Source organism: Nannospalax galili, unplaced genomic scaffold (assembly GCF_000622305.1).
Source record: "Nannospalax galili isolate Female #2095 unplaced genomic scaffold, S.galili_v1.0 scaffold149, whole genome shotgun sequence".
Lineage (NCBI taxonomy): Eukaryota > Metazoa > Chordata > Mammalia > Rodentia > Spalacidae > Nannospalax > Nannospalax galili.
The window spans coordinates 191,895-219,826 of record NW_008359763.1 but is presented as its reverse complement, the minus strand read 5'-3'; the positions used below and the strand labels follow the sequence as shown (position 1 = coordinate 219,826).

At 48.7% G+C, this 27,932-nt stretch overlaps 1 protein-coding gene across 41 annotated transcripts in view; it reads left to right on the top strand.

Annotated features, from left to right (window-relative positions):
* Lrrfip1 (LRR binding FLII interacting protein 1) overlaps positions 1–27,932 on the top strand; it is a 151,281-nt gene that overhangs the window by 96,565 nt on the left and 26,784 nt on the right. For 11 of the 41 annotated variants that reach the window (XM_029558954.1, XM_029558955.1, XM_029558953.1 and 8 more), the window contains 7 exons: positions 6,088–6,147; positions 8,237–8,299; positions 10,404–10,481; positions 16,202–16,279; positions 23,885–23,920; positions 24,578–24,703; positions 26,405–26,476. In XM_029558954.1, coding sequence (XP_029414814.1) covers positions 6,088–6,147; positions 8,237–8,299; positions 10,404–10,481; positions 16,202–16,279; positions 23,885–23,920; positions 24,578–24,703; positions 26,405–26,476 — 513 coding nt within the window. Of the gene's footprint in view, positions 1–6,087; positions 6,148–6,564; positions 6,616–8,236; positions 8,300–10,403; positions 10,482–12,818; positions 12,885–16,201; positions 16,280–23,884; positions 23,921–24,577; positions 24,704–26,404; positions 26,477–27,932 lie in introns of those variants that run through there. The other 30 variants (XM_017795744.1, XM_029558947.1, XM_029558941.1 and 27 more) reach the window with 10 other exon arrangements.

Genomic DNA, 27,932 nt, shown 5'->3' with positions numbered 1-27,932 from the left:
GAGAGAGACTGCCTCAAAAAGAGGGGCCTAATGCTCCTGAGGAACAAAACCTGAGGTTGTCCATTGACCTCCACACATACCTGCATGCACATACACGTGTATACAAACACACAAAGTAGTGTTGAGTTAATTATAACTTGGATATGTTTCTTTGATTGCTGGAGGCTGCCTAGGGTTATACTGGCCACCCTCAGGAGTCTTTCTTTGTAATGAATGGTGAAAGTTTTGTTTGTAGTGCTGGGGATGGGACCTAGATTCTCACATATGCTAGGCCAGTGCCCTGCCTCAGCTGCATCCTCAGCCCTGGAAGTTCTTCCCTGACAGTTTCATGGTTAATAAAAACAGTTTCATACGTGTACTGGAAGAAAGTGCATGCTCCAAGAAGTGAGGAAGTTGTGTTTTAGCTTAGCAGGTTACTGTGAGCATGTTGATTTGGTGCAGGCTGAAGTGGCATCCCACTACTGCGACACCTAGGTCTCCAAGCAGCCACTCCTGTTTGCCAAGGGACCTCGTCACCCTAAGGGCTGGTTTATCATCACACAACACAGTGTCAGTCCTTGACTGTACATGCCCTAGGTGTATGTTTAAATTGACATTTCTAGCAGTAAAATAGCAGTAGCAGGTACCTTTGTGGCCTAACCACTGTCACTGCCTCTGTCCTTGTAGCACTATGAACAGATCCTGTCCCTTAGGGGACAGTTAGAATTACATGAGAAGTAACTGAATTGGCCCTTTGCTGCTGGGAAGTTTCTCCTAAGTAGCTTTTGTGACTTCCTCACAGGCCCTCAGACACGGAAGGAAGATTTATGTAACCAAAATATAGGTGCAAAGCTCAGCTTGCAACATCCGTGGCCAGGCACAGGCATTTCAGTGGTCAGGGGGTCCTGAAGGTTGAGCCCTTGAAACCCAGGGAAGTGCAGTTTCAGGACCAGGAGAGGGACTGTGAAGTAAGGAACTGAGAGCTGGCTTGAACTGAGCCTCCTCCAGGGACATCAGTGACTTTGCCAAAAATGGTGAGAGGCCAACCTGATGACATAGGAGAGAGACATGGAATCCATGTCTTCATTGGCACATATCATCTTCAGACCTATGACCCTCCAAGATTGTGGCAAGACTGCTGTGCACTTAGGGTTCTCGGGAGGAATTCCACTATCTGAAGATCTCCTGGGGGGGGGGGCCCTGATTCCAAACAATTTGTAGTTATAGTGAGTGTTGGGTTGTTATTTCGCCTGTTCCATGGTCTTAATCTCCTAGCTGCCCATCTTTCTTTGACTTACTAGTATATTCAATTTGGGGTCTGAAGTTTCACATAGGAAGTCCACCGCGAGCTAAAAAAGAGAAAGGGAGGAAGTCCCCGGATTTCAGTTTCGGCCACCGTATGCCACAGGGCTCTGCCATGCTGTGCTTCATTTGAAACACAGACTCTTTAAACACCACAGAACTTGAGGAGCTGGGGTCCTAGAGAGGAGAGTCAACCCTAACAATTCTCACGGGTGCAGAACCAGCCCAGAGCACTTAGCCTGCTGGGGTCACAGCACTCAGGGACAGGGTCAGCTCCTGATTCCTCAGGGCCCTCTCGAAGCTCTATCTCTGGCTGGGTGGTACAGCTGGAAGAAGCAGCCACCTCCCTGAGGGAGTCGCATCTCACTCTATCCATGGAGGTCAAACTGTGCTGCCTAATATAGTTTCAGCATTTGTTTATGATTCTATTTTATGTGTACAAGTGTTTTACCTGCATATATGTAAGTGAATTGTGTGTGCAGCACCTGTGGAGGCCAGAAGAGGGTATTGGATCCCCTGGGACTGGAGTTACAGATGATGGTTAGCCGCCATGTGGGTGCCGGAAATGGCACCCGGGTCCTTTGCGAGGGCGGCCAGTGCTTCTTCCTGCGGAACCATCTCTCCAGCCTTTACTTTGAAGCCTTTACTTTGTAAATTCCTACAATCATTTCTTTAACTCCTAAAACACACCTTTGCATTTAGCGATGATGTCCCAGGGGAAAGGGGGGCACTGTTCTGGTGTCACTGTGAATGGTCCCCTCAGGAAAACTAGATTGGGGATATCATATGGTTTTAATTTTCCTTATTTAAAAATTGACAGTGATAGACCTGCTGACCTTTCCCTAATTTAATTAGAATGTATCTATGTCAAGGATGAAATAAGACCCAAATGGGTTTTCATTTCATGAATTACAGCAGCTGTTGCACAGAAGTCATTTAATGTTCTTGGACTTTATGATAGCTCTCATCCTGTTACTTGTAATTCTTTTCTAAATGCATGTAAGATTTAGAAACCATGGCGATTGCACTCGTTAAGATTTTAAAGACTGCCCGATTTTAGCCTTTCTGTTTTATTAGCTCTGTGACTTATTTCTGGTACTTGTTTCTGTTTTCCTGTTTCATCCTTATTCCAACAGGCACAGCCTGACCTGGAGTACAGGGGTCCCTACGCCTTGGTGAGGTGGTTGGATAAGCTTGCCGTGTGGCTCTGTGTGCAGTGACAGACGATAACCTTAGTGTTTCCACTAACCTCCTGAGCGCTTTTCCAAAAGCCTACGTCCATCTGCCAGTCTTCACCCAGGGGTCTGTGAGGTCAGGAGGGCGGGTCTCCCTCTGGAATGAGCCACCATCTTCTTGGGGCCTCCTGAGCTGTGAATGGGCCCTGGAGCCTGGACCAAACTGCCTGGGTCTCACTTCCAGGTGTCACTGGGTGCCAGCTGTTGGCCACACACTGTGGGTTCCTAGAAGAACCCACCAGACTAAGACTTCCCAAGGCTTCCCTTGGTCCTTTGAAAATTAAGTGTGAAGAAGTCATTTACACAATAAATTCCCACCTTCCCTAGTCTGTAACCGCTCAAATTAAGTGTATTAGCTGGTTCTTTTGCCAGAGAGTACTTTAAGACTCCAGTTCCAGTAACAAAAACAAAGGCTTTTGATTTAAACTTGGGACTGCTAGTCTCTGAGTTTCCATGCTGCATACTCTCTAGAAATGGGTGCCATTCACACTCAGAAGAGGGCTCCACCTGTAGCTTCTGTGGCGGTTTGTGGTTGGTGACCTCATTGGAAAACTTTTGTGCTTCCTTCATTGTAAACTTCAAGTTCACTTTTATATCTATGGCAATCATTAATAAATAGTGCCGTGAGTCTGCCTAGTCCATGGAGCTGATAGAGGGAGCTGGGCATGGGAACCCCCAGCTCCATCTCACTGAACCACCGTGGCGACGGTCCTAACCTGGTGAGACAGGCCAGCTAGGGGGATGCACAGGACAGGCCTACGATTCAAGAAGTGCCCCTCACGGGGCATCTCCTAATATGCGGAGCACTGCCATATTCGCTGTGGCTCTGACAGTTCTTCTGACCCTCAAGGAACCAAATGCTTTGAGCCCGTTTCTGGATTGCCACCCATTTTATTTAAACTCAAGTTCAATGTTAAGGGCCTGTCCTTGGCGGATGAACGTGCATCCTAACAGTGGCTAAGGGCATGTTTGGGGTTTTGTTTTTCAGTGTCTTTCGTTTTTAAAGTTAATTTGAATGTCTCAAGCATGCGAGTCACAAGTTTTGGCTAACCTTTCTTGTTTTGTTTCCTATTTCAATGCTCTTTGGATGTGCTGTGCCCTGTGACTTACATAGAAAAACAAACAGCTAATGTTATTAATCAGAAAAGCTGACAGCTGGCATTGCACGGTCATGTTGGAAGTCTCTGTGCTTTGGAGCTACACAGCAGCAGGTAGACGCTGCCTGGCCACCATCTCCATTAGAATGCCTGGTTTTGATGGGCATCTGCTTAGCTTTTTGCTGTTGGGAAAGGCTGGCCTGAGTGACCTCTATTCAGCTCTCTCTAGAGGGGTGCTTCTCTCTGTGCTTATCCAGAGAGCCCTACCCACCAGGGGTTCCAGTTTCCTAGGTCAGAGGCTCCAGCCAGGTGGCCATGGGGCAGATGCTGCGGACGGCCCTCTGGTAGCACCTGGCCAGCAGAGTACCTTTGGAAGCCACAGTGAGGTGTGCTGAGAAAAAAGTCCTGTGCGGCTACACGGACTGGACGTCAGGCCTGTCTGAAGATGGAGGCTGGCTGTGGTCTTTTTGTGCTAACGTTGTGACAGTCCCCCACCATCCCCCATGCCCTATTATTCCTCCTTAAAACACCTCTACTTATCTAATGCACCACATGAAAACAGAACCCTGGGAGAGATGGTGGTAATCCATGGGAAAGTCCGAGTACCCGTTGCTGGGGAGGTGTTGTCAGGGGAGCCTGTAGATTTGGGGGTGTCATCTAGGAGTATGTTCCCCATGACAGAACTCCATTTTTCCTTCATTTTCACGGAAGGCTTGGAGAGAAGAGGCGACCAATGAGAGCGTGCATGTGCTCTCCCAGCCTCTGCCCCTTCAGTCCGTTGAGAGAACCAGAAGAGCAGGAGGGATTATCAGAGGTGCTGTGGATTTTATGAGCAACAAGGACGGAGCCGAGGGCGTTTCTGTGTGGTCCATTTTCTCCCTCCTTCATTAGCGAAGTCACATCTAAGCATTCCGCAGCGGATGCATTCCTTTCAGAAACTAGTTTCTAAGGATAACAAGGGAGGAGGTTTGAGGTCTGAGCGTTACGAGTCCTTCACGCGGGTTTCCTTATCCCATAATCTAGGCAGCGAAGGCAGGCGAGGAGAGGAGAGAGAGCACCATAGCAGTCTGTTAAACTGATCTCAGACGTGGACATGCTGTTCCTGGCCGAGTTTTCAGGCTTAATGTGGAAGGATTCTTGTTTCATTTAGAAACTTCAGATTGATTTTTTTTTTAACTGTAGCAAAAGTAGGTATATAGTTTGTAATCAAGGTTTCATGAATCTGGAGTGAGTCTGCCTGTCAGTTACTTTACCCCATGTCAGTGTTATATCTCTACAAGATAAGCTGAACACAGTGGTTAGAGCACTGGCTGCTCTTGCAGAGGACTTCGTTTGATTCCCGGCACCACATGGCAGCTAACGAGCATACATGCAGGCAAAACACTCATAACATATTAAAAAAAAAAAAGGCCACATGAACTAAGCCAACCTCTACACCCTATAAGGATCCACTAGTACCTCCAATACTCCAGGCCCTCACACTTGCTGTCTGTGTTCACCAGTCAGTTGCATGTGCCCCTGGAGGCTCGCTGACGCTCGTGTACCTGTGACATACACTGTGGTGCACAGTGTCACAACTGGTTGGGTACCTTGCCTAAGGTCACATGACAGACCTCACATGTGCAGTTTGGGACCAAGGCCTGTAGTGAGGCTTCCCTCTAACAGATAGATGGTTGGCTGCTCTCTGCTTTCCATCTGTGGAGTGCTTTGCCCTCCATGTTTGGCGACCCTTAGATCAGCAGAGGTTTCTTTGGAGGTCGTTCCTTGTGTAGTAGATAGTTCCTTAGATCAGCAGAGCACTTTCAGGAAGTCCCTGCTCTGGCTTAGGGGAGCAAAGGAGTGGAGCCAGGCAAGCTTTTACCATATCCAGTCTCGTTTTTTTACCACCACCACCACACACCCCAACTCCCTCCAGAGGACATATGATAAAATCACTAAGTTTTTTAGTTAGAGTTCATCTTGAAAAGCAAGATAGGAACACAGGGTGAATGGGAGACCACTCTGGAGGACTTGGCATTCTTTCTTAGGGGACTTTTGTGTTTAGTTATACGTTGGCCGGACACTGTCCTGACTCCTAGGAACACAGCTTCATTCAGAGAGGGATTTCCTAGGCCCTATCTTGAGCCAACACCTGAAAAATCTGACTCAGGCTGTCAGTCACCTCCGGCCTGGCATTCAGCTTTCTTGAAAGCTAGAGTTTTCCAACAGCACTAAGACTGGACACAAGAAAACTGCCCAGGAAAGCAGCTGCCTCCGGCTCACTCCACAGGAGAGACTTCAGATTTACATGTGGGATAAAGGGCTTGCTGGCAGTTTGGGGGTAGCCAGGGTTTCTGCTGTCCTGGGCTGGTCATTCATTCCCTTGTCTCCCCCTCCCAGAATGCTGTTTATTATTCCCAGCTAATTGTCCCTCACTGATTTGTGCCTGTGCCATCTGCACACTGATGTCACCTTTTCTCTCTTTGTTGAAACAGACAAACGGTTATGATGGAGACTGTTATGGATCCCAGTCCCTGAGTAGAAGATCTGGCAGGGTTAGTACAGCCAACCTGCATGGCATGTGCTTCCACGGGCTGCTTCAGCAGGTCTAGAGTACATTGCTAAATTTAGCTTCTTTGCTCTTTTTATGTTATCATAGCTCTTTTTTTTTCTATCACAGTCTAACATGCTCCAAATGTTAGTATGCGAACATTCTTAGCATGATGGGCATTCTCAGTGGCACCATAAGAAGCTGATACTGATAAGCGTTCCTAAAACTGTCTGGAATGAACAGTTAGCTCTTTCTTTGTTCCACTCTCAGTGTGTGCTCAGTGTCTGTCAATATATTTGGCTTTCACATGGACGTAAGCCTGACATTTTCACAGTTCTCCATATCCAACCTGCGGTTTTAATGTTTATTAAAGACATATGCACAAGAGCCTGTATTTTCCTGAGGAGAAAATGGAGGGGAAGAGAATGGAATCCTGATGCCTTTGCTGGCAGGAGGGTGGGAAGGTGGGAGGGTGGCAGGGTGGGAGGCAGGGCACCCTGGAGAAGCAGCCCAGAGCTGTAGGGAGAGACAGAGCCTGATTATGGAAGGCCTGGAATTTATCAAGGATATGGCCGCTGAGCATGTTGGATTAAACTGGGCATATTTTAATCAGGTCTTGGGATCTGCACAGGGCTATTCTGAGTTAATGATCTAAGGCCTTCCTGTCCTAACGCTCATTATTTTCTGTTTGGGTAATATATTTATTGTGTAAAATTTGATTTATTTTAATTATGTTAAGGTAGTACATATTCACTTCAATTTATTTCTAGACTTCAAACCTCTCTCTGACACACACACGCACACACACACACACACAGCCAATAAGCTCAGCTTCTTAAAACCAGCAGAGCAGGTTTCCCTAGCCTTCTGGAGACAGGTGAGGACTGCCTGAACCTTTATTATATTTATTCTAAGCTTTTCCAGGCTTTAGAAACCTCCTAGTTCAAGCCTTGTACTGCCCTTCACACTGACACCGCTGGTCTTCAGGGCAACACAGCACCCTGGGGACATGAGCCTGTAGGCACTGTCCTGTACACAGCCCTGCGAATGGTGTTGCTGGCTGTGCTCAGCAGTGCTGTGGGTTCTGACTACCAGCTGTGCCAGGACAAGAGCTTCCTGATAGCCCATAATTGACTAGTTGTGACTTTGTTCCTGGTATGTGGTTTTGCCATGACTGAAGTTACTTTGGAAGGTCTTGGGTCCAGCTTCTCCCAATGGCACACTTCTCTACACATCTGATAAAAGTTTCTAGCACACCTGTGGTAGTTCAGGGTGACCTCAAGTCCTGAGTCACATGCGTATCCAGCATTATTTAGTTAAGGTTTAGGCCATGCCTCTAGAAATCAAATACGAAGGAGCCTGGCTATAAAACTGTTCACAAAGTGACACTGGATTGATCTAACAAGTACTCAGAGAAAGTCATGTTTGAAGAACAAAATAACCCACATGTAACTTACACTAAGCTTGCAGAGCATGTCGAGGAGCCTGGAGGAGATAGAGGATGGCACGGGACACCTGGCAGATGTCACCCCACCTGAGGGGACCCTGCCTGGTCACCTGATCACTGTCACAAGCCTTGGCGTGCAATGTCACCTTCCCCCATATTCTCTTTGGCCTTATCTTTTATGCTGCACGCTCCAGGCATGGCTAGGACACCGCCTCAGCTGGAGGGGTAGAAGCTGACCCTCAGCCTCCCCTGCCCTCTCAGCCCTTGGGGGAGTCCTCACTTGCTGGGTTGAACATTTTGCAGTGGACATAGTGTCAGTTACCTAAGCAGATATTCATTAAGGAAGGTTGAGTCTAAGAGGGTATAGATGGCTTGACATGAAATTTAGTAAGCAGTTACCTAGCAATAAATAGACGACTACATGACTTTTCTGAGGCACAGCACTGAATGTACAACGTAGCTTAGACTCTTGTTCAGAATTTCTTTTGTAAATACGTCAGGCACTGAGGCTCTACTCCATTCTTCAGCTGAATCAGAGTTCCTGGGTACTAATACTAGGGTGCCTGTGTTACCTTATATTTGCCTTGTGAATGGGCAGGGTAAAGAAGCTCTCATCACTCACAAACTCTCCTTCTTTGATGCCTAGAATTCCAGCTACAGCAGCGACAGCAGATTCTCCGCTTTGTCGACCTCCAGGGAAGAGAAGTTGGTTGGTTTCCATTTAAATATTTCCATCCTCTCTTCAGACACTACAGGTTTTATAGCGTGTACCCTGTGTGGAGTCCCTCCTGATACCTGTGTACAAGCTTCTGTTTGGAATAGCTGTTTTGTTGAAGTTTGGAGGAGTAATTCACTTGAGTTACTTTGTTCAGACTAACTATTGTTCTGTATTTCAGTATAAATTGTCATATTCAGTCACGATCATGAATGAATCAACACTATTCTTGTATGTATTGTTTTCCAGTTAGAATTAATCCAAAGGAAAAAATAAGAATACTTTGACCTTCTTTCCCAGAGTTTCTGAAAATTGGTACTCTGTAGGAAGCTTGTGCTTTGTGGTACCTTATCAGAGATGGTCTAGCCTTGGAATAAAATCCCAGTCTTTAATTCAGTCATCTGCACACATTGGCATGCATTGATCCAGGACAGTGTAATTTCTACTTATTGACGCTCCCTACTGGCTGAGGCTGGCATGTCCTAGTTAAGGCTCATCTACTCACCAAACTAGGGAATCAGTTTAGGTAAATGGAGAACTGAGTCAGCCCAGATAAGCGGGCAAGATGGGAACTCCTGAGTCTTACTCCTGGGATACAGCCCACCAACAGCCAGGTCCTGGTACCACAGTAAAGGAGGCATGAATAGGATTATAGGGAGAGACTGATTTTCCCAGGGATGTCAGAACAATGGATATGACCTTAAAGATTAAAGAGGGGGGAAAAAACTAAAGAATCGAGAGCACTGCCTGGGTAAAGCAGAGCCTGTGTCCAAATCAGTTCACTTTATAGACATAGTCTATAGACTAAGGGTTAAAGGTCAGAATTAGAGCTGGTCCTTTCAGATATAAAATGCATCAGGACTCTCCACAAGGCCATGTGTGTTCTTCCTTCAGTGCCCGATGTCTCATTTCACACGCACACACACACCAGCACCCACTTGCTCTCTTCCTGCACAGCACACCTGCTTGCTTCATGTTATTTAAATGTGGCCATGGAAAGGTATCAACATTAAGACATGGGCTCTGTGACTCTTCCATTTAACTTTTTAAGTCTTTGGACCTGGGTTGGAAGCAGGTCTGTGTGCACGCTCCCTCGTGTGGCTCCATCAGCCTCCACAGAGGGCTTCCACAGAGAGCAGTCTCTCTGGCTCCCAGAGCAAGTGCCAGTGTTTGGAAGTTTCTTTCCTTGAGCCCTGGAATTCTACTTCCTTCTCCCTTGGGTCACTTTGGGGTGACTTACTGGAGGCTCAAGAATGAGAAGTGACATTCTGGGACCTTAAGGGACCTTAGATACCATGGGTGCTGGGGTGGGGCACTTCATTAGCAGGGACTGCCTGGTTGTATGAGCAATAGAATCCTGAGCACACAGAAGTCAGGAGCAGGCAGCTGCCCCCGTAGGGATCGTTTAATCTGGATAAATCATGTTATTCCGAAAGACTGGTAGTTACCCCATCGCATTTTCCACACTGGGTCTCAGAGTCCTGACACTTAGTCCGGTAGTCCTTCTGTGAATCCCAAACTCATTCTTATTATGGAAACACCCAATCAAGAGGGCAAGACCATTCCTGGTGATGTATTTATTATATAAGTAAAGGCTGAGATCCCTATAAATTCCTGGAGTTTTCCCACCAAATTTTAAGTCAGAACTCTAGCCAGGCATGGTGGCACATGCCTTTAATCCCAGCCGTTGGGAGGCAGAGGCAGGCGGATCTCTGTGAGTTTGAGGACAGCCTGGTCTACATAGTGAGTTCCAGGACAGCTGGGGCTACAGAGAGACCCTGTCTCAAAAAGACAAAAAAAAAATTCAGAACTCAAATCACCAAGACTAAAACCTTATGACCTTGTTATCAGTTAGAGTTAAATCTTTCTTCCTCTGTGCACTAACTCAGATGTATTGGTTCTGTCAATTAACTGACTTGTGTTCCTCCTGACCACTTTCTTCTCCTCCCCCCCCCCCCCCCCCGGCCAGTGCATGCCTGTGCTCTGGTGTCGTGTAAGGCCATTTTCCCTGAGTTTCCAGCTCTGATACACCTCTGAGATGGAGTGGTGTGGCTTTCTACCCCCCACCTGACCTGACCTGACTTTTCTCTGATTTCAGGGACTCTTCAGCCCTGACCTTGGCTTTCCCAGTAGTGGCCTGGCTTCCAAAGCCCTGTCTGCCCAGAATGGAACCCGGGTCTGTTCTCCCTGTCCTGCCTTCTACAGCAGCACGTGTGGCTGATGCACATAGAGAGCACTTCAACCTCTTCAGTGTGCAGCCCACAGAGCTGCGCTTGGGGTGTTTGGGTTGGCTTGGCCAGCTTACTAAGACCTTTCTCAAGTTTCTAAAAACGTAATTTAGAGCCTAATATGGAAAAATGAACTTTAGAAAAAGAGTTCTGCGAAATGTATATTTAAAAAAAAAAACTCAAGTCTAAAAAAATAGGTCTCTTGGGTCTCTCCGCTTCCAGCAATTGTTCCCCATTTGGGGTTTCAATGGTTTCAATTTGCATTTTAAAAAATATTTTTCTTTTGTAAATGTGTCCAGGAAACAATCTCAGGTTCCTGTGCACTCTGCGTCCTGCACGGAGAAGTGGACACAACCTAGTATTTCTTTGGCTCTCTGTCCATTTCCTGCTTTCACAAGACCAGGGTTCAGGTCCAGCCAACTGAGCCTTTGTCACTGCGGGTATGGGAGCCCCGTTCCAGCACAGGGAAGCCCGTGTCAGCACACGCTCCTTTGGAGGTTGAACTGTCCTCTCCTTTGCACACAGACACAGCTGCCTAGTTGCTGTCTGTCGCCATGCACCTTTCCTGGCTCTTTTAGATGTATCATAGGCCAGTATATGAGTCATGGCTTGGCTGTGGCTAAGTCCTGTGCCCCCAGATAGCCACCTCCATGGCCCCACGTGGCCCCTCATGCCTCTGCATCACCCTGCTGTGTGTTCTAAGTGTGCAGCCCCCCTGGGCAGGGTCAGTAGGGTTTGGGAAGTACCAGCCCCGGCCAGCAGAGCAGCCTTCTCTCTCTTTTGTGTCTTTACTGCCCTGTGTGAACCTCTGGTAGAAATAAGCACTCTACTGCTACACTCTTTATGGGTAGACATTTATGTAGTTTTCTATGTATCTGAGGGGAATGGTTCAAGGTTCCTCCTGTTCCCCAAACTCTTCCCATAGAATGCTGTGGCAGTTGTGTTACACACATCCTCCTATGAACTTTAAGTCATCTCTGGATCTCTTTGGATGCCTACTAAGTAAATCTGCGGACTGGTTGCCATGCTGTGCTGTTTAGAAAACAGTACAGCAAAGTCTAGCTAGTTCCATTCAGATCTTTCCATTTTTTTCCAGTGTTTTTGATCTCTGGTTAGTTAAGCCCAGGAATACCAAACCCTCAGATATAGAATTGAGTTGTGAAGTTCCCCGGGTGATGGGTAACCTCACTGTGTTGCTATGGTCGCCTGTTGACCTTGATTCAGTTCTTCCCCGGCCCTTCCAGCACTGTCTGAAAAAAAATGATTAAAAAGTAGTTCATTTCAAAGGTGCTAGGAAGGTTTGTAATTTTAAAGTTAGAAATTCTATCCTTTATCTTTCCTATGAGTTTTGGGTTTCCAGCTGTCCAATTTCCTGAAAACACAATTTTGGCTTCTTCCAACCCCCATGTAGCAGTTACTTGGGTGTTGTGGGGACTGAACCTACACCTTGGTCTTAATGCTGCTCACCTGCTGTGTTCATCCAGGGATCTAAAGCCTGCCATTTGCTTTCCTCCTGCAGCCCTCCTCTCTGCGCGGTGCTGCCCGGCTTGTGGGGAGTTACCGGGTGCGTGTGCTCCCCACCCCCACTGTGCACCCCTCCTAAGACGCATGCCCCTCCCTGCCTGTCATGCATGCTCTGCTGCCCAGGGACTGTTTCCCATGCTGCTGGGGAAGTAGCGCCTTACCTGCAGCTTACCCACCCTTTGGTGTCGGTCAGTCCTCTGGCCAGATCTGAACTTTCTCTCTGCCTGCTGCTGGCAGTAGCTGTCACCCTGCTCCAACTCTGTGTAGGATTATTAGGAAGGCAACAATGATAACATTTACCTGCTCACAGAAAGATGGTCCCTAGTGTGTCGGCAGCCTTAACAGATGGTAACAGTACTTTGAAAGTTTCCATCTGATTATATTACTTTTGAAACTTCCAGTTTTAAATGTAGATGGTTATGTTACGCAGGAAACTGAGTTTTCAAGGTAACTATGTTAATAACTCTGGATTTCCACCACATTACACACTTAGAAGTTAGGTGTGTATATAAACGACTGACCAAGCCAGTAGTCCTTGAAGGGAATGAGGAAAATTGGAGATGAAATTGCATGCTGACTGACAACCACTTAAACGTCTCTGTTTTGATTTCTGCCACTCCTCCAAGCCTCTGTGGAAGAGCTGTAAAGGGCCGCGTGCGACCCTCGCTCGGGTCACTGTCCTTGAACTTACCTTTCTGTGTTTTCTGTGTAGCTCTGGAACAAGACAGGGCGCTTGTCCTGATGGTATGTTTTCATGGCAGGCTCCTGTGATGGACGAGAGCGGTCACTACGGGGCCTGGCGGGGCAGTGCCTGCGGTTCCCGTGCTGTAAGGCACATTCTGTGTTTCCCACCGTGCCTCACTGTCTGCTGCATGGCCCTCCGGGGTTTTCTGGGTGCTGCCTGATGTCACAGGGAGGAAGCACTGTCTGAGTTTTCCACTATTACAAAACTCATGGATGAAGGAATCCCAAACCTTTGCTTGTTACTTTCATGTCCTCTGCAGCCTTTTATTCGCAGGTCAGAGAGACTCACCTCAGTTCGGTTTCATCCGCTGCCATCCGCAACTCCTTAGCAACAGTAACAAGTATGAGGTTCTGAAAATAATAGGGGAATTCCCCAGGTCACAAGTGATTTTTACCTCTGAATTGTCAAAATGGGCCAATCTTAGGAGTTGGACCGTTACCCATATTTCACTTTTCCATTTTACGGCTTTTCTACCTTTCGTCGGAGGACTTGACACGGCGGCTCCGCTGTGAGGGTGAAGGGGAGTAGCCGCTCTGAACAGAAATTTGCCCTTGAGTGAATGGGAAAGTAACAAAGTGAACTGCCGTTGAGTCCACGGATGTGAGAGCTAGTTTAGCCTGACACCCACCGAGGCCGAGCGCTCAGGTCCTGGCCACCCCCATCCTGGCTTGCGCTCCAGGGTGGACGGATGCACCTGCATTGGAATCTCTGGTGCAAAGTCTGTGATGCACTCAAGCTTCTAGGGATGCTTACAAAGATGGGCTTAAAATACTGGGAGGACTTGGCCTTTGAAACTAACCAGTTCCTTTGTTAATTGGCTAAATCCAGTTTTATGATTTTGTCATGTAATTCCTCCAACCATTACAGATGTTCACGATTTCTTACAAAGTATTCTTTTTTCCAAATACTAAGTCTATCCTTCTAGTGATAGAAAATTAGTTCGTGTTGGTATCTAACTAAACATTGGTTAAGGTTTGTACTATACACATTGTTTAGTTTAATTGGAGCCCATTATGTTAAGCATTTTCCCCAGTTAAATAAACCTTGTAGGCCATTGGAAAGCTCATAGACCTACCTAATGGATGGGGTGGCTTGGCCTTTGGCATGACGACTAAGGTGCACTGAAAATGATTTTCTTTCTTCAGAAAAGAGGGACCATAGTAGTTGTTACTACTATTCTGCTTTTCCTGGGCTGGGTAGTTTTCTGATGACCCAAGTAGAATGTGTCAAATCCACAGGCTGGAGGCGCCTAGATATGCTTTAAGTAGTGCCTCTAGGGTGTACTGTTGGCCTGAGGGCTGTCCCCTAGAGCATGGCCCTCACCCTCAGGCACGCACTCCATACCCTTGGGGTCTGGCCATGCACCCCAGCCACAGTCACTCACATGGGCAAGTTGGACCTTAGTGGAACTGCTGGTAGAAGTCTTGACCCTAGGAGGGAGGGGGGAAAGAGGATGTTCTCTGACCTCTGGACCACTTTTGTCTTCCTCTCCAAGGTCCCTAGCACCCCTCGGTGAACATGGAGAGCATTAATTTCAGGGTGAGCCTTGAGAGAGAGGCTCTGTGTCTAGCCTGCACTCGGCTCCTGTCTGAGAGGGCCTCCCCTAGCCCTGAGGGTTGCTGTGACAGACCTGGTTCCACTTTGGAGGACTTCCCTCTGTCCCCTCATGTCCCCTGAGGTAGCTGATGGTTGTGGGTGAGGTAAACCTCATTTTGACGCTTGGAGAGGCAGTTTCCACCCATCTGAGCAGGGGTCCAGGAAGACAGTTTCCAGCAGGAAATGAGAGCAGAGACTGTAGGCATCCTCTTCGTGGTGGTACCTCCTTGTGGACCTGTCCTAGTTTCCGTGTTACAACGTTCACATGGCCAACAAGATATACAGTGTGATGCAAACTCAGAGCTTTCTGGCTTGCATTAGACGCCCCCATTGACCTCGTGACTCCTAGGTAGGAGGTGGCACATAAGGCCTGGGGGATGTAAATTGTAGCTGCTTTTCTTCAACAAGCTCAAGTCAGTCCAGGTGATTTGAGAGCTGTTCTGACTAGGGAGCCTCAGGCTGGAAGGAAGCAGCATTATAGTCCCTACAGCTCTTTACACGCCACACAGTGCAAACATGTATTTATCCAGTGAAGAAATAAATATAGGTAGGAGGTCTCCAGAGGCCTGTCTGTGCTGGCCACAGCCCTTTAACACATCCAGTGCTTTTATTTAACCTTCAGTAAGTCCTGAGCATAGCTAGCACATGGGATCTGGGGCCTGGTGTAGCTGCTGCTTTTCAGCAGGGTCAAGTAAGGCCAGCTGGTCTGAGGGATGTTCTGACCTGGGAACCTTGGAACAAGACTCAGCATGAGGCACAGTTCCTCAGGCTATTGCTAGTAAAAAGCTGGAGTCCTTCACTCATCCAGCAAGAATCTCTGGAGTATGCCAGGCCTCATCTGCTCACTGGAGATTCACAGGGAACTGAGTAGACAGACTGCCCACTGGAGCTCACCTCCTGGTAGGGAGACAAACTCAGAGGTGGTACTAGAGATGGGGTGGTAAGCACCCCATAGATGGAGGGTCCTTACAGTTTACAGAAAGGATGCTGTCTGCAGGCCTCCCAGCAGAGAGGCTAGACAGCTTCTGGCCCAGGGCAGGTAGCTGGGGCGGGAGGGAGGGAGGGAGGGATGGGACCTCAGTGGTCCAGCGGGCTCCAAGGGTCTCTCCTGAAGGTGCACCTGAGGACATATCAGGATCTGCTCGGCACTAGTGACTCTGAATGATGTTCCTCTCCCCGGCCCCCTTCCCCCCTGGCCTGACTGAAAATGAGGATATTGTCTTTTTAAAATAACTTGAACATATGTCTAAAACTAGAACACAAACAATTGCAAACTAAAGTTTGGCGGAAGGGAGGAGGCCAGGTAGCCGCACACCAGCACCCAGAGGGAAGGCACCCGGGTTTCCACTTGGAGAGAGAACAGGCAAAACCTTCCTTCAGAACCCCCTACTTCCTGTCCCCTCTTCCTGGCTCATTTTCTGAGCTGCAAGGCAGTGCAGGTCCCCGAACACGCCCGGTTTCTGTGACTATGCAAGGTCGGTTTTGGTGAACATTCGAGGTGTGACACACACCTGAGACCACAGTGCTTGTTTTCCTGCTACTAACCCTGGGCACCTGCACCTGTTGGATAATGAAGTTGTTATTTATTCTTTGTGGACATTTACCTGACTGTGTGATAGACTCGGGCTCCTTTTCTGAGCCTAGTTCACCACCTAACCCTAACGTCTCTGCGCTCTGCCGTGTGCGTGTGGCTAACCTCCACGCTAACTGAAGTGCGATCTTGGTTGGCTGTCGCTCTCTTGTCTCTTGCTGACCCTGTTCCTTTATTTCCATCTGTGCGTCCTGCGGTGGCTGCGTGGGCAGCCCTCGGAGTACAGCGGCCACCTCAACTCCAGCTCCCGCGCCTCCTCCAGGGCCAGCTCTGCACGGGCCAGCCCTGTGGTAAGTCTGCTTCCGGCCCTGTTGCCCTCCAACTTCCTCCTCTCCTTGCTTCCCTTCCATCCCCAACCCCTTTATCCTGCACTTCTCTGTCCCTTAAAAGTGACCCGGTCTGTAAAACACAGGTTTAAGTAAAAATAGGATTGGAAAGATGGTTCCAAGTTTAAAAGACTGCAGTTGGATGTCGGCAGGAACTCGCTGCCCAGTCCCTCAAGGGCAGTAACAAAAGTTGTAAGCAGTACTTAGAGATGGAGTCTGAGAGGGTAAACTAGCCGTGTGTGTGGATGTGCTGTACTTATGATTTGAATTTTTTTTTTCATCTTTTTAAGACAGGATCTCCCTGTAGCCCCAGCTGGCCTGGAACTCACTATGTAGACCAGGCTGGCCTTGAACTCACAGAGATCCGCCTGCCTCGTGCCTGGGATTACAGGCACCACCATGCCTGACCATGATTTGAATTTTTGTAGGCTTGACTTTTAACGGTTCCTTAAAAATATTATAGGTTGTCAGACCCAGGCAAGTTTCCAGATAGAGTTTGGGGTTGTAATGCTGTGTCACGCCAGTTCTACTTGGTCACCTGTAGGCCTGTTTGTTACACAGGTGTCACGCCCTGCTCTCCTCTGTGACTCAGCACAAGCCAGACCTTGCTGTAGGAGGCAGGGCCTGGGTAGCTGGGCTTTCATGGGTTGACAGTTTCACCTGATCTGTGATGCTTTTTTAGACTATTCTCTAAACAACGAATTATTCTGTTTTGTGTGTCTTGTGTGTGTGTACAAGCATGTGCGCACTTGTGGAGTCCAGAGTCAACATCAGGTGTTTTCCTCAGTCGCTCTCCAATTAATTTGAGACAGATCTCTGACCAGCAAGCCCCCAGGACCTCCTGCCTGCTCAGTGCTAGGACTATGGGTGACACCATTCCTGGGTTTTTAAAACCTAGGTGCTGGGGGTCAGACTCGGGTACTGAAGCTTGCACAGCACGTAACTACCAACTGAGCCGTCTTCCCAGTCCCCTTGTTTGGTTTGATTTTTGTTGTTGTTTCTCTTGAGATGATCTCACATTACCCAGGCTGACCTCAAACTCACTATGCAGCTGAAGCCCTTATCCTCCTGCCTCCACTTCCCAAGGGCAGGGGTTACTGGTATATACCATCACGCCCGGCTTGAACAAGGATTTTTTTCCCTCCTTGAAGGACAGTTTTGGTTAGGGTGGAGGGAGACACCCAGGCTGTGGCCGAAGTGTGGCTGGAGTCCCATACAGGAAGCCATGGGTGGAAAGGGCAGACAGTCCAGGCTGAGCTCTCTTGCTCAGCTCTAAATCCCAGCTGTAAATCCATGTAGATTGGAAGTCGGCTCCCCAGTGCTGTACTGCCCAGGGATTCAAGCCCTGTCCTGGGGAGCATAGTGTGTAGGGGAGTGGAGTTCTCCGCCCTATACCCCACTGGGTGTCCTCCCTTTCAATTTGAAGGACTGTCATAAGTACCTCAGGCTCTGTGGCTAAGAAACACGTAAACTGGCCCATGGGGAGCCTTCAAATGGCTGGAAACAAAGATTCTCCCCTGGTAAATCCAGGGCAGAATCCCTCTTCCTTGTGCATAATGGTCTCACACTCCCTTTTTGGAAGAAAAAGAGAAGTATTTGCAACTGAGGGAGGAAGTCTGTGGCTTTCCTTCCAAAGACTTCTAACCCTGGCTTGGGGTGTGTCTTCTGCTGGGGTGGCAAAGCAGGCATTTTATTTGGGCTTATTCAAGTATCATAATGAAATCACAGAATGACAGCATGTATACACACTCTGACCAGAAAAACTGAAATCTGACACAGATCCCTTTGCCATGTGCTTTTTAAATTTGAGGAAAGTTTACTCACATAAAACAGGTTTGGTAGTTGTTTCTGCACATAGAGAGGTACATTGTATGTCTTGGGGTCCCTGGGGCCTATGAGGCAAGGGTGGTGATCTCTTTTGGGGAATCCACACTTTCCCCCCTGTAGGCTGCGGTGAGAAAAGTCCAGGAGGAGCTAGGGGCCCCCTCCAGGAGGAGCTCATCCCCACCCCACCCCACCCCACCCCACCTCCTGTGCTGGCTGCCTGATTCACTGTAGAGTTAATCAGTGTAAACTTTTTTCTTCCTGAATCACCTGCTCATGGCAAATGTCCATTGACCTTCATGTATCTCCCGACTCATTTAGTGAGCAGAGGTCAGAATCCCACAGTGTATGAGGGACAGGCTGATCTGGCTCATCCTGGTTCCTCACAGTAGCCAGGAACCTCCTTGTTGACAGAACCTCCTGTGTGGTTCCTCAGGGCAGGGACACCTCTGCCACGCAGGGCAGTCCACGGAAGCAGGAGCAGGAGCAGCAGACCTCGTTTGTTCCAAGGGCAGAGAGTGGCAAAACCAGCACATCCTGGCACCTAAAAGAGACATAGAAGATGGAGCTAGCTCTCTCGTCCATCATCCCGGGACCCATAGTCAACACTCTCTTTTCTAGAGCTGTTGATCCACTGGGAAGTGGGGTGTTCTGAGCTGGCTGTAAACAGCAAGGGTCAGTGAGCATGCCTAGCCTTGCTGGTGGGAAGAAGCCCAGAAGCCCGTGCTTAGACGCCTGGGTCCTCCTGCCTGAGAGGGAGACATGGATCAGTCAGGGCCCCAGGAGAGCAACCTAGCAAAGGCCAGTGACCCTTGAATTCTGGCCTCTGTGGGAGGTGCTACAGGGCAGGGAGTTACAAGACCAGGTTCACATATCACAGCTGCCACTCCTGGCTTGGGACATCTGGCCAGACACAGAAACCTCTGGAGCTGCATCTGGAAGGAACAGCCCTCTGAAAGGCATATTTGTTTCTGCTTAGCTAGAGCTGTCCTGGCCACAATGTGACGCAATTGTTGGTGTCTCCATGGCTCTTAGAAAATACCCTGATCTGGTACTTCACCAGGGGTATTTGTCCTGGGATCCAAAGACAGGGGCATCCTTAAGGAGGAAATTCGAAGGTCACCTGCAGCCCTCAAAGCTCCAGTGTCTGAGCGGTGAGGCAGGAAACAAGGTGGTACTATAAGTAGGGGATGGGCTGTGCCACCAAAGAGCAAAAGTCATCCAAACAAAGGAAGTGATTACTGCCCCCTCCCATGTGAAAGTGCCTCTATGTCCACAGGCCACTGCAAAGGTCAAGCTTGGGGCTCCCAGGGATGCAGTCCTTAGGAAAGCCAAGAAACATCAGCCCCTTTCAGGCAGCAGGGGACACTGTTCCACCTCATTTTTACCTTCCCCCACCCCATCCTAGTTAGCTTTAACTGTCAACTTGACACACCCCAGGGGAAAGTCTGAAAAAGGTGTCTCAGTTGAGCAATGGTCTTTATCGTGTTGGACGGTGGGCATGTCTGTGAGTGATAATCTTAATTGGTGTAGGAGGGCCCAGTCCACCATCGGCAGCACCATCCCTAGGAAGGTGGTCCTGGGTTCTATAAGTTAGCTGAGCTTGAGTCTGAGAGCAAGCTGGAAAGCATCGTTCCTCCAGATTCCTGCCCTAACTTCGCTCAGTGATGGATTGTGACCTGGAAAATGTGAGCCTAATAAACCCTTCCTCCCCAAGTTGCTTTTGGTCAGAGTGTTTGTCACAGCAACAGAAAGGGAACTAGGACTGCCACCCCGCCCCCACAGTGCTTTCTTCCGCTCCTTCCTATCTAGAATCGTCTTAAGGAAATTATAGTTCACCTGTTCAGTGTTTCTCAAACACCTGGAATATTCTAGGGTTGAGTCCACAGTGTTAGGAATAAAGACCTGCCCTTGCCCCTCATGGGACACACAGACTGAGCCAGAAGATGCCCATCAAATAAATAGCATCAGCAGCACAGGCCATGAGGAGCGGGGCTTGGAGGAAGGTGGAATCTGGGGGTTGGAGGATCTAGACTTGAACCACACCCAAGCAGAACCTGGTGAAGCCAACAGCATCCACATGACATAGGCCTCAGAGTCCCACGGGAGTCCAGCAGAGCTGCCAGCTTTCTGAGACACCCATCAGGAATGCCCAGAGTGGAGCCAGGACTCCAATATTGCTTATGCATGCAACAATGAGCTAAGCTCTGCCCATGTGAATTGGAAAACAAAGACCTTGGTGACTCACATGGTACAAAGAGGCAGGGCAGGGACCAGGCGGAGAGCAAGTTCGGATCTAAATGCAAGAGTGAGCTTAAAACCAAAAATTCACCAGGAATGGTGGCACATGGCTGTCCTCTCATTACTGAGGCAGGGAACCATGAGTTCGAGGCCAGCTTGGGCTACATAGTGAATCCTAGGCCACTCTTGGCTACATAGACCTTGTCAAGCCAAGGCTGGTGAGACAGCTTGGTGGTAAAGGCGCCCGCTGCCAAGCCCAATGGTCTAAGTTTGATCCCTGGGACCCATGTGGTAGAAGGAGAGGACTGACTCCCACAAGTTGTCCTCTGACCGCCATGTGCACACCATGATATATGTACCCCCCCAAATAAATGCATTAAAATATAATAAACCCCAAATGCCCAGCCTAATGGTAGGCCCACTGCACTATCTTTGAAATCTGAAGGGAAATCGCCTGTACAACAGGTGTTTTCGGAGTGACGTCTACTCGTGTCACTTGTTTTGAGAGGGCTATAGCAGTGCTGTTGCTTCAGGGTTTCCCTTTCTGGGTCTGGTGTGGCCTGTCTGGGAGGTGGAGCTATAGGGAAAGGTTCTGTCTGTAGCCAGGCCCCCTCCTGGGTCTGTTTACATGGGGGTGCATGCTGTATTCTTGTCTCAGGCATGTGAAACAGCGATGACCGAACAGAACCTGTGTTTAAAACATCATGTTGTCGGGCCGGGCGTGGTGGCGCACACCTTTGAACCCAGCACTTGGGAGGCAGAGGCAGGCGGATCTCTGTGAGTTCAAGGCCAGCCTGGTCTACATAGTGAGTTCCAGGCCAGCTGGGGCTACAGGGAGACCCTGTCTCAAAGACAAAAAAAAAACCCATCATGTTGTCTCTGGCCTTCATAATAAATCCCAAGACACAATGTCAGAAGGTGGGAATTAGATGGTGAACGTGTTGCTTTAAAGCATTTGCTTTTGGAAGGAAGAGTTGCCATGAACTGAACTTCCACTGGAACTTTTAGACATTGACAGGGTCTTGCTCTGTGGCCCAGACCTGCCTCCAGCTGATGGCAGTTCTGCTCAGCCTCCCTGAGCTAGCGTTACAAGCATGAGCCACCACACCTGGCTCCAGTCCATTTTGAAAGCTCTCTTTGCATTCACTCAGTGGTGGTTATGAAAGACCACTCACACCACTTAACCTGTGAGTGTAACATTGGCCTGAAATACTAGGTACTGCTCAGGAAGTGGGGTAAGAGCTAAGAAAAAGGCCGCTGGACGCTGGCACCCTTGCCCTTTCCATTAGGGCAGACCAGTGCTTGCAAAGGACAGTGGTTTGTCCCACGCCCAAGACTACAGAGCAGCAGTGGCCACAGCCCTCACGTCTCACTTTCCTCCTTGTCTGCCCCCGGCGGCCTTGTCTCCATGGCAGCTCTCACACGGGTCAGGCAGCAACCATGAACATGTCCTGTTTCCTTGCACAGCGTTTTCAGAGATAAAATGGTATGCTTTATGCCATAGTGAAACAGGCCATCTGGTGTACTTTGTGGGACTTTATGAAGGGACAGGAACGCAGGCCAACCAAGCTGCCATCTAGTGGTGCCAGCAGGGATAACAGCTGTGTGGGCCCCTCGCACATCCCACGGGGCTCCCTGCGCTGGCACCTGTTTCAGGAAGACTGGCAAATCGATGTGCCTTTTAAATTTAAAGAGAAAATTGACTGCACGTTAGTATGTTACCTCACCACACATGTGCTGTCTCTTCCATGGAAATTTTTTTTAATGCTCTCTGCATAGTGTCCATGTGACACCCCACATTTCACATTCGGTATGCCTGTGCTAGGCCTCGGTTCATCCCCAGCACTGTGCAGAGCTGTGCCGGTGTGTCCTGCCCATAGGTGAATTACCCTCTTTATCTCTGTCTCACTAACATTTGTCCTGCAGACTAACTCATTCTAAGGAATGGGACTTCAGACCCAGGAGAATTAATCATTGATTCCCCAGCAGAGTCCATGCTGGGTTGCTACTTTTTCTTAACCACCTGAAAATTTGATCTGAGCAGTACTTCAGAAATACTTTTATTCTCAAGTGGGGAGAACTGACTTGAAAAGATAAAATCGTCCTCTTGGCTCAGAATCTGGAGCATGGTGTGGCTGAGGTAATGGCTTAGCTGGTCAGGTGCTTGCCATGTGGACCTGAATTCAGAGTCCCAGCACCCACAAAAAGCCAGGCCTGGTGGCACATACCTGTAATCCCAGTGCTGGGAAGGTGGAGGCAGGAGGATCCCCAAGGCAGGAGGATCCCCAAGGCTCTCTGGCCAGACAGTTGAGCCAAATCAGGAAGCTCCAGGCTCAGTAAGAGATGGTCTGAAAAATAAGGTAGAGAGTGATTACGGGAGACACTCCATGTCAACCTCTGATTTCTACATGTATGTACACACAACCATGTACATACATACACACCAAAACAAACCATGGAGTAAGTCTATCCAACTCTGCTGGGGACAGTTAAATAGAACCATCTCAGTTGAGGCCTGCCTGCCTTGGCACCCCACAATGTGTATTTAGGCCAGTATGAACTACACATCTGAAAAGACTTCTGGTGAATATTTCGGCACATACTGAAAACACATCAGCAGGGGCAGGTGGTGGGTCCACTGGGTCTGTGCAGCAGGATGTCCCTGACATATACAGGAAGTGGATTTGGAGATGAATGTCTTGTGCCATCTGTGTGGACCATGCCCTTGTGCCGAGTGACCGTGGACTCTTGGTAGTGGTGTTGCCTGTGAACTGTGGCCTAGAAGCACAGTAGTGATTTCTGAACCACTCACTGTATAAATCTGCACAGGTGACTGCAGCGCCCCAGGCCACTCCAATCTATGAGTCAGTGATGGGATCTGTATTTATCACCCATGTTTTTGGCCGATGCTCTGGGGAGTCAATAGTTAAGAACTTCTGAGTAACGGAAAGCAGTGCTTGGGACTTATGGGAATAGCTTGGTTGCTGGCAGCATTCTGGTGACGCTGAACCAGTGCAGTTTCCCAGAGGGCTCAGATAAGAGCCTTTGGGGGCTAGGAACTCCATCTCTTATTACATGCAAAGCAAAACAAAGTAGCAGTCCTCATGGCAGCCTCAGTCCCCAAAATACCCTCCCAAGACCAGGCATGTCCTTGAGGCTAGGCACCAATCCACACGGGCCTTTAGCCCCAGAGGCGCTCTGCCTCCCACTGAGGCCTCTACCTTAGGAAAGGAGGGGCCTCCGAGAGAGCCACACAGGAGACAGGGAAAGCCAGAGTCTTGGAGTTGTGCTTTTCAGTTTTTAAGTTAAGCTGGAGTTAGGTAGCTGTGAGCTGCTGACCTGGGTGGAACCAAACCTAGGTTCTCTGGAAGAGCAATACGTGCTCTTAACTGCTGAAGCATCTTCTCCAGGCCCTAATGTTTTATTTTTCATCATCATACTCCAGAATTCATATTATCAATTCAGGGCTTTGAAGTATTTAATATTTGTCCATTTCCTCCACAGGTAGAAGAGAGACCAGACAAAGATTTTACTGAGAAGGTAAGGGATTTCTGGAAGTCTGTTTTAGTCATTAGTCGGGTCCCAAAACTTTGTGTGGGATTGACGGGAAACCTAGTGACTTGATGTTAATAAAGTCCACCCAGCATGATGTCGTGTCCCAAGGGGTGCCCAGTACCATGTCCAGTGTGAGTATTGAGTCTTAGGGACAGTGAAGACCCAACACAGAGCTCACAGTTAATCTAGACAAACCCAAAGTGTCCACGATACATCTCCAAGTGAACCTCTTCACTGTTCATCATAAGCCCATGGAGACTGTCCAGTGTAGAAGCTGAGTTAGAGGAAAGGTACTCGGGGGTTGGCTCTGTGGGTAAGAGTGCTCCCAAAAGCATGAGGACTTGAGTTTAAATACCCAACACACAAGCTGGGTGTGTTCACACATGGGGCTGTCACCCCAACACTCCGGAGTTGGGAGAGATAGGTGGCTCCCCAGGGTAGCTAGCCACCTAACTAGTCTAGCCAAATACTAAGCTTCATATTCAGAGAGAGAGAGAGAGAGAGAGAGAGAGAGAGAGAGAGAGAGAGGATCATTTGTGGAAATAATTAAAAAGGGTACATGAAGAAAGAAGAGGTTCTCAAATGTTAGGCTTCCTGGTACTTTTGGTTTTATCTAATCACCTTGCATCCTCACCCATCCAGGGGTCCCGTAACATGCCCAGCTTGTCTGCAGCCACTCTGGCCTCTCTGGGTGGGACTTCCTCCCGGAGAGGGAGCGGGGATACCTCCATCTCCATCGATACGGAAGCATCCATTAGAGAAATTAAGGTAAGATGCTGTACTCGCTTGTGACTTGAAAGAACTTCCTGTAAAAAAATAGTCTTCAGGTTTACAAAGGTTTAATTTGTGATGTTTGAGATCCTTCTCCGTCCCATCTCTCTGCCTGTCCTAAAACATGGTGTTCTTGTAACAGCAGACCCAGCTCAGAAAGCCAGCCTGACCTGCCCCTACCCAAGCAAGGCAGACCCTGCGTGCCCTTCACTCTACACATGTAGACAGTTCATCCTCATTTTCTGGAGTGTTCTGGACACTGCATTGCTTGCTGTTCAGAACCATGCCAAACACTTGCCCCTTACATTCTAGGTTAGGGTCCGCTCCCTTCTGCTTGCAACCTGCCTCTGGTAGACTTCATCATTACATTCTCATGATTTTTCTCCCACTCTAATAACATAGGTGTCATTCTCTGTTAGAACTTTGACACAGAGGATGGGGCGTGTGTTTGATGACCTCTATAGGGAAAGCAACACAGCCCCCCACTATTTGCTAACTGTTAGTACTGTGTGACTGACTGTAAGGTAACTTTCAGATTGCATCTGAAAAAGGGAAAGTCAGGAGGCTGGGAGACTGGCGTGTTCTGTCCTTCAGAGGGTAGGGCCCAGACAAAGGGTCTGAAAAGGTTGGATTTGGCTTATTTGGAACCAGCCTCACTGGTTGGGGATGTCTAAGCAGCCAGATGGCATTTTCCAGGAAGACACAGGATTTAAATATTCCCTGGCAGTCAGACTCGAAGACATAGTTTCTGTGTTTTAGGAGCACAGAAAGCTGGAGCTCTTGTTTTGTCTTCTCTCCCTAAAATGTCACATGCCAAACCCTGGCCTCGGCACAACAGCACTTCGTTGGTTTCTCTGTGGCCTAGAAGTGGAGAGAATTGCAGTCCTGTTTGGACTCTGCTCTCAGACGTGAGCACTATAAATTTGTTCAGCAAGACCTTGCTGGGAAACTAGCTTGTGGCGGACACTATCCTGGGTACCAGGAACTCTGAGAGACACAAGGTGGAGCCTGGAAGCTGCAAGTGCAGAGACGGCTGAGTGGGGCCCACCCCGCAGCTGGCTGTGCCCCTCAGAGTATGGCTGCAGCTTATGCTACGGCCAGAGTTCCTCGGTCTGCTTAAGATTTATTTTTATTATTTTTTAAATTTACATGTGTGCGTGTGTGTGTGTGTGCGTGTGTGTGCGTGCGCGGTTTTAAATTTACATGTGTGCGTGTGTGTGTGTGTGCGTGTGTGTGTGCGTGTGCGTGCGTGTGTGTGTGTGTGTGTGTGTGTGTGTGTGTGTGTGTGTGAATGCCACGTTTGTGGCTGCTCTAGAGCTGGTGTGACAGGTTGTAATGAGCCACCCAGTGTGGCTACTGGGAGCCAAATTCTGGTACCCTGGAAGAGCAGCGAGTACTCTTAACTGCTGAGCTGTCTCTCCAGCCCACTCTCCCGCCTGCTTTTCAAGTTTGTAAAACCATATAAGCTATACCTTAATTTTGTGAATTGTGTAAAAACGTATGAACTACAAATAAGCTTTAAGATTTGTAACATTAAAACTTATTGTCCTTTAACACTTAATAAAAAAAGCAGGACATGGTTCCTCCACTGCCTAAACAGTGGGACTGACCCGGATGCGAGGAGCTGTAGAGTGTGAAGGGTGTGGACTGCCAGTGCTCTCCCGTGGCCTCACCTGCCTTTTGTGCCACTTCCCCCAGGAACTTAATGAGTTAAAGGACCAGATTCAGGATGTAGAAGGCAAATACATGCAGGGATTGAAAGAGATGAAGGTACCGGTTTTTTGAAGTGTGAGCCAATGATACTAACCCACCTTAACTTCAGAAAGCCCTGCAGAAAAAGTCCCAGGTGCATGCTCACTGTGAAGGGTTCCAGCTGTGGAGTGCCTCCAGCGATGGGAACACTGCATGGTGTGAGCCTGTCCTTCCAAACAAAGACGAGAGAGCAGTGACTGTCCCGTAGAGGTCACTGATGCACCCGGAAGTGGGTGTGGGGCTCGCCCTCTTCCCCTGGGCTTACAGCCAGTGTCTCATTTTGTAGACATACCAGACAGACACTTAGAGGGTTTGGGTTCTCTTTACTGTCTGGAGTTGTCACATACATGCTTCTGTAGTTTGATTTCCAGAGCGTCTGCTCCCTAAGGCCGCCCTAACACGCATGCTTTCAGAACGTACAGATTATTGCATGCCATCAGCTCTTATTCACGAAACAGCATCTAATTGTGGGTAGCTGAGGGTGTGGACTGCTTTCAGACTGTGGAGGTTCTTCACCATGCCAACAGGAAATGTCAGTTCCCTGTTCCTTAACAAGGTAAGTAAGTGTTGTAAGAAGTAGCTTCCAAGGCACCTGGCAGCCAGGTCTGCTGAGCAGCTGATGGCAAGTCCAGAACCAAGCAGAAAGAGCCCAAGAAATGGTCTAAACTCCATAGCAACACGCACCAAACACGAGATGGCATAAGTCACATGACTGCTTCATCATTTTCATTGGCAATTCTATTTAATAGCGGAGAAATTAAGACTTTGGCTTTCCACTCACCGAAAAGAGCCATGGAGCCAACTGGGAACCAGCGCAGCAGCCCGGGTAATCATGGCTCGTACACCGAGGGCAGGAGCGAGCTGGACTCCATGAGGCCTCCTCACAGCACCTGTGCTGTAGTCCGAACACTTTGGCTCTGGGTGCTTCACACTGGCGACTTCCCCGCTCTGTTCCCCAGGTGTCCCCTTCCTGTCATTCACATTTGGGGACCCGCCAGGGTCTGAGCCACACAAGGGCACTGCGACATTCATCTTCACAGCCTCTTTCCCAAGGTTGTCCTTTCAAACAGATGACCTTGGTCTTTTCAGGACCTACCTGGTGAGATCTGTGCTTTGTTTGTTTAATGAGTCAAAAATCTGGTTACCACTAATCCTTTCCTGGTTCTTAAACCAAAACAGGGTGGCTTAACAGTGGCTCCTGGCAGGGTTTACAGTAATTGGCTCTTTCTCAGGCTCTAGCCACACCCTGAGTTATTACTTCCAAAACCTGTTGAGCTGCCCTGACCCACGATGGGAAGAATCCGGGTCAGGGGGTCACTGCCTCTGCCACCTCCCTGACCAACCCTTGTCCTGTGTGCCTCCTTGTATTAATGGGAAGAGAGATTCTGTCTCCGTTACTTTTCCTGCTGCTGTGATAAGACCCCATAACAAAAGCAACCTAAGGGAGAAAGGATGTCTCTGCATACCCGCTCAA